The sequence below is a fragment of the Thermobia domestica genome, chromosome 3 (assembly GCF_964235325.1).
Source record: "Thermobia domestica chromosome 3, izTheDome1.hap1.1, whole genome shotgun sequence".
NCBI classification, from domain to species: Eukaryota; Metazoa; Arthropoda; class Insecta; order Zygentoma; family Lepismatidae; genus Thermobia; species Thermobia domestica.
In genome coordinates this window covers 328,965,894-328,971,321 of record NC_137456.1, presented here as the reverse complement: position 1 = coordinate 328,971,321, position 5,428 = coordinate 328,965,894, and the positions used below count along the sequence as shown (strand labels likewise).

The following is a 5,428-nucleotide window of genomic DNA, read 5'->3' as shown; positions in this document are numbered from 1 at the left end:
ACTTATGACAATTGGATAATTAGAAGGAGTATAAGGAGCGCTAAAGTGCATGTCTGCGGACTTTGACGGGTGTCAATCGGCCATTTTCCAAAATGGCGGATTCTGAACTTATGCCCGGGACACAGAATGTCTACCTCATATTTTTTTATTCAAATAAACATGTTATCCATGAATATGAAGAGAAATGTCGTCAACTATGAAATTCCTACAAAGGTATTGCTAGGGACTGGACTATTTGTAATGTGTCCTGGTATTAAGGAATTAACTAACAATCCTGCAGGAGTATAAAGATGACTATACTCAAGCTTATGTGGAATAGTTTGAACTTCGCAATCAGTAAATGATTTATTGAAAACCATGTTCGTTAAACATTTCGATAGGGAAGTGACTCGTAAACTAGACGTCTCGCATAAAAATAAAAATGAATGCCATTTACATAACAACTTATTGACTTCCATGAATTTGTTGTCGCTTTCATATACCTGTTCTGGAATATTATACTTGTCAAACTTATCAGAATGTAACATTCCTAAATTGGAAACTTGAAACAATTTTGAAATTTTGTTTGGTGTTACTACTGGTGTTTTCAAAACTAAATCTACATTCAGTGTTTCAAAATTGAAGTTACCCAAAAATACAGATGAAATTGAATAAAATAAACCTATATCATGGACATACAAAGTATCTCTTAAAATTGCATGGTTTTTAACTAAACTTAAAACTTGCTTTGAATTTAATATTTCGTGAGTCACTCTATCTTGAAGAATATCAAATATCATTTTCATAATCCTTTGCTGTGATTGATAGTATGTAAACATTGCAAGCAAATAGGTTTCTATGCTAACTACTTTACAACATCCTTCTTCTATCTGTGATTTCATTTTCAGCATAGTGTGTTTGACTGTTAAGGCTACATTCTGTACAATTTTAACTTCATGATTAAAAGCTTTCTTAAGATTTTGAACTTCAGTTGTTAACAAATGATCATGTTTCTGTAACGCATTTACAGATGCCTTTAATTGACTGGTTTGATAAAAATTATAACCTGAAAAACCTAAAGATGTAAGACCAAGTATCCAAGATACAATTGATCTCCGATTACGATGTTTAGGTACACAATGAACTGAATTGTTCGAAAATTGGAAAGCACATGGTATAACGTCTCTGATTTCTGCAAAAAAATTCACTTTCATGTTCCAATAATTCTTGCCTGAATTGAGTCCAATCTGTACAACTATCATTGTGTGGTAACGTGAAATTAATATCTAAATGAATCCGAAGCCTAATATAGATGTTCTCTGCATCATGAACTGCAAAGCCTGCTTGCGAAATAGCAATGCCTAGTTCTGCTAAAGTAATTTGTTGCTGAGGGTCAAGATTTAGCTCACAGTAGCTACTCATGGACCATACAAGAATCAGAGTCATGGAAATCCAATTCATCTGAAATGAATAAAAATTTCCACTAAGCGGCTTGTTGAAAATGAAATCTCAGATTTAAAATTTTATTTATAGGATGTTCTCTAATCTAATGTTTACTTTACAGGATCATTTTTTTCTCTAATGGCGATTCGTTTCTCTAAGTGTGGAAGAAAAGTCCATAATTCCTAATCTAACCGAAAAGGATAGAATAGAAAACGACACAATTGAAGATTATTAAATTACGTTTTGATATTGAAATTTAGAAAATGTTAACATATTTCTATGTCAACTTCCGTCGATTGTCTGGACTTGGTTGAGGTTCAGCGTCCAGAATTCGCTGAAGCATATCAAAACGCAAAATAATAAGATAGTCCACCACCAGTTAATGCCTATACTAAATAATATTATATTTCATAAACTCTTTTTTTTTACACTAACGTTCCCATTTGGCAATTGGAATCTTCGTAAAACGGTCGTAGTCTTCTAATGTCAAATGAATCCTCGACTTCTTCATTTTTCGAATTTCGATAGCGAATTCGGTACGAATTTTCATTCAATTTTTCAACAATTGTCCCTTGCGTTCTAAATTTGTTTGCAAAGCAAGCCGGAACTCCTTTCTGCGGGTTAACATCTTGAATTTGGACTTTCTGTCCTAAATGAAATTTTTGATCGGAGTACTTTCTCTGAAAGTATTGTTTCTGCGACTCAAATCTCTTGGAAAGATTTTTCGCTGCAATCTCCCTCGCATCCTGTACATTCTTAATTCGGACTTCGTTCTCCACGAACTTGCATGGAAGATCTAACTTTGCATCCAACATCGTTCTCGCTTCAAACCCAAAAAGAAGGTAAAAAGGCGAAAAACGGGTACCTTTATGTTTGTGGGTATTAATACAAAATGTTATATTTGCCAAAGCCGTGTCCCAGTCATTTGATTTCTTGTTTACAAAATGCCGAAGGCATGTTTGTATTTTGTCGTTAAATTTCTCAGCTAATCCAATGGTATAGCTACTAGCTGTATTCGCAAACTTCAACTTGATGTTAAATCGTTCTGACATTTCTTCCATGATCTTCGATTTGTGGGATGTCAATCTATCTAAGTAAATTAATTGAGGAATACCAAACTTGAGAATTATTTCCTCATAGAGGGCATTAGTTATCGTTTCTGCCGTAATGTCAGGAAGACTTTTAGTCACCAAATATCTTGTACAAGCATCCACCATTGTTAAAATGTATTTATGTCTGTGTGTAGCCGATAAGGGAAAAGGCCCACACTCGTCGATCACTATCGTACTCATAGCAGAGTATGCTGGATAGGTTTGTGGATGTAGAGGGATTCGACCAGATCTTCGTTTGTTCACCTGACAAGATATACACTGCTGACAACGTTTCTGTATGTACTGCTTTAAGGATGGCGTGTAAACTTTCTTAACTGCGGCTGAATACGTTTTTGAAAAACTTAGATGTCCCCCTCCTAGATTAGAAGAATGGACACAGTCAAAAACATAGTCCCTCAAAGAAGAAGGAATACATAATAAATAATTAATTCCTCAAGGATGTTTTTGTTTACGAAAAAGGCGACCGTCCTTGATCTCAAAGTAGTACGATTGTCTTTCCGTCTTCGCGTCCTTCGGTTTTTCTCCTTCCAAAACTCGGATGATTGGACCGCAAAAAGAGTCCTCCCTCTGAAGTTTGCCGACATCAACGTCCTCCTTGAATGAAATAAATGTATTCAGGTCTTCAACATCAAAGTCCTCTTTTGTTGGTTGATTATTTGTTTCCCTGGACATTGTCTGAAGACTTAACATGAATAGGAATATACTGATATTCTGCTAGCTGTAGTTGCCATCTTGCTAGCTTCGATGGTAGATTAGGAGTATTTTTCAAGTAGGTAATTGACCTATTGTCACAAAGCAACTTGAACTCTCGACCAATTAAAAAAACTCTAAGCGCTTTGAATGCACTTAGCACTGCGAGTAACTCTAAAGAATAAATGTCCAAATTCTTCTCACTGTCTCGCAAATTCCTGCTGTAGTAGGCAATTGGATACCACTTCTTATCTTCATCGCATTGCATCAAAATTCCACTCACAGATTTTCGGAAAACATCTGTGTACAAAGCTAAAGGTTTCTTCGCATCGTACGGCTTCAATATGGGTGTCTTCATCAATTCTGATTTTAATCTAGCAAAACTTCTCTGGTGTTCGTCTGTCCAATGAAATTTCACATTTTTTCTCGTCAGTTTTTGAAGAGAGTCCACTATTTCTGCATAGTCCTTGACGAATTTTCTAACATAATTCGTAAGTCCCAAAAATGATTTTAATGTTTTAGTTGATGTAGGTGTCTGAAATGTTTTGATTGAATTAATGATCTTGTCCGAAATTTTGTAACCAAACCTGGATAATTCGTTTCCTAACGCTATTACTTTATCGTGGATAAACTTACATTTCTCAACAGAAAGCTTCAGACCTACATTACGTAATCTTTGAAACACTTTTCCTAAAATCTCAATCATCTGCTCCTGAGAATTTGTTCAAATCAGGACATTATCCATGTAACACATCACATGTTCAGGATAAACGTTCGCTAAACACATGGACATAATTCTACTAAATATTGCTGGAGAATTTAAGAAACCTTGGGGAATTGAACGATAACGAAATGACCCGATTTGAGGCAAATTAAAAGCTGTATAAGGTCTAGATTGTTCTGCCAAAGGAACACAATGAAATGCATTCTTGATATCTAACGAACAATAGTAGAGTCTTCCTCCTATAGTGGATAAAATGTCATGTATTGGTGGTAAAGAGACGGATTGTAACACTGCGTGAGAATTAAGGAGACGCGAGTCCAAACATAGACGTAAATCTCCATTTTTCTTCTTTACAAACAGCACGGGCGAGTTATATGGGCTTTCACTATATTCAATAACTTTTTGGTCTAAAAGAAGATTGATTTGTTCTCTAATTTGTGGTCTAAGGGCCGCAGGAATGGGATACTGTCTTCTATAGAAAGGAACCTGTGTTTTTAACTCTATTACATGCTCATAATTCTTAATTCTCCCTATAGAATCCCCTGACCAAGCAAACACGTCAGCATACCTATAGCATAAATCAATCAATTGTTCTCTAATCTCAGGTTTAACCTCTGTACCAACATCTAGTTTTGTACTATCAAACAATTTCTGATCTTTCAACAACTGCTCTGAATCTATATCCTCTGACTGTACGTTGAAACATTGAAAATCACTTAAATATGCTAGATCTTCGGCATATCCTAAAATCTCATTTTTCGCTAACGAAATTGAAGACACAAAAGGATTAATAACCTGTACAAAGTGTTGTTTGGGAGATAAAACTGTCCTAGGAATCAAAATTCCTGTCTTGTCTTGTAACGATTTGTTTGGTTCAAGTAACCATTCTTTTCCTGTCTTTGAATTCGCTAATTTTACTTCAACAAATTGTTTCGTTCGAGGCGGAATACTAAGATCATTAACCAAAACAAACGCAGGGTTCATACTATTACAAACTAAATTATTAGCCTGTGGTGATGATTCCTTTGAAATATCCCTGTTATCAGTTATAGCAAACCTAGGAGGTTTTCCAAATCTACGTAGCAACAAAACATTTCTATTCAAGTCTATTTGTGCTCTCTGAGATACTAAAAAACATCTTGGGAAAAATTGTTTAACACGCGAAAAGCATGATGAAATGTTCTCCCATTAATCTTAAAAAGAACAATTGCTATTTTATTTATCAAAAGATAATTTTGAGTAATTCCTTTTATGCGTGTATCAATATTCAAAATCTTAGCCTTTGGTGAAACTAAATTTTCTCTAATTATTGATATTTGTGAAGCAGAATCTAACACAGCATGAGCATTCTTATCTTCTATCAGTATTGGCATTAAAATCATATTGTTTTGAGTGATAATGGAGGATTTTACAACATGACCCTTTTTCCCGAATACTGCGTTATCTGTAAATGTACCTCCCACATTTACAGACATTACGC

The 5,428-nt window shown here is 34.9% G+C and overlaps 1 protein-coding gene across 1 annotated transcript; it reads right to left on the bottom strand.

Annotated features, from left to right (window-relative positions):
* Positions 1–1,847: 1,847 nt before the first annotated feature.
* On the bottom strand, positions 1,848–2,639 carry LOC145682315 (uncharacterized). Its single transcript, XM_081753892.1, has one exon. It carries the CDS (start codon positions 2,637–2,639, stop codon positions 1,848–1,850), a length of 792 nt encoding a protein of 263 aa, XP_081610018.1.
* Between the last annotated feature and the right edge of the window lie 2,789 nt (positions 2,640–5,428).

Coding starts and splice junctions, on each gene's coding strand:
- LOC145682315 (XM_081753892.1), bottom strand. CDS start 2,639: ATGGTGGATGCTTGTACAAGATATTTGGTGACTAAAAGTCTTCCTGAC.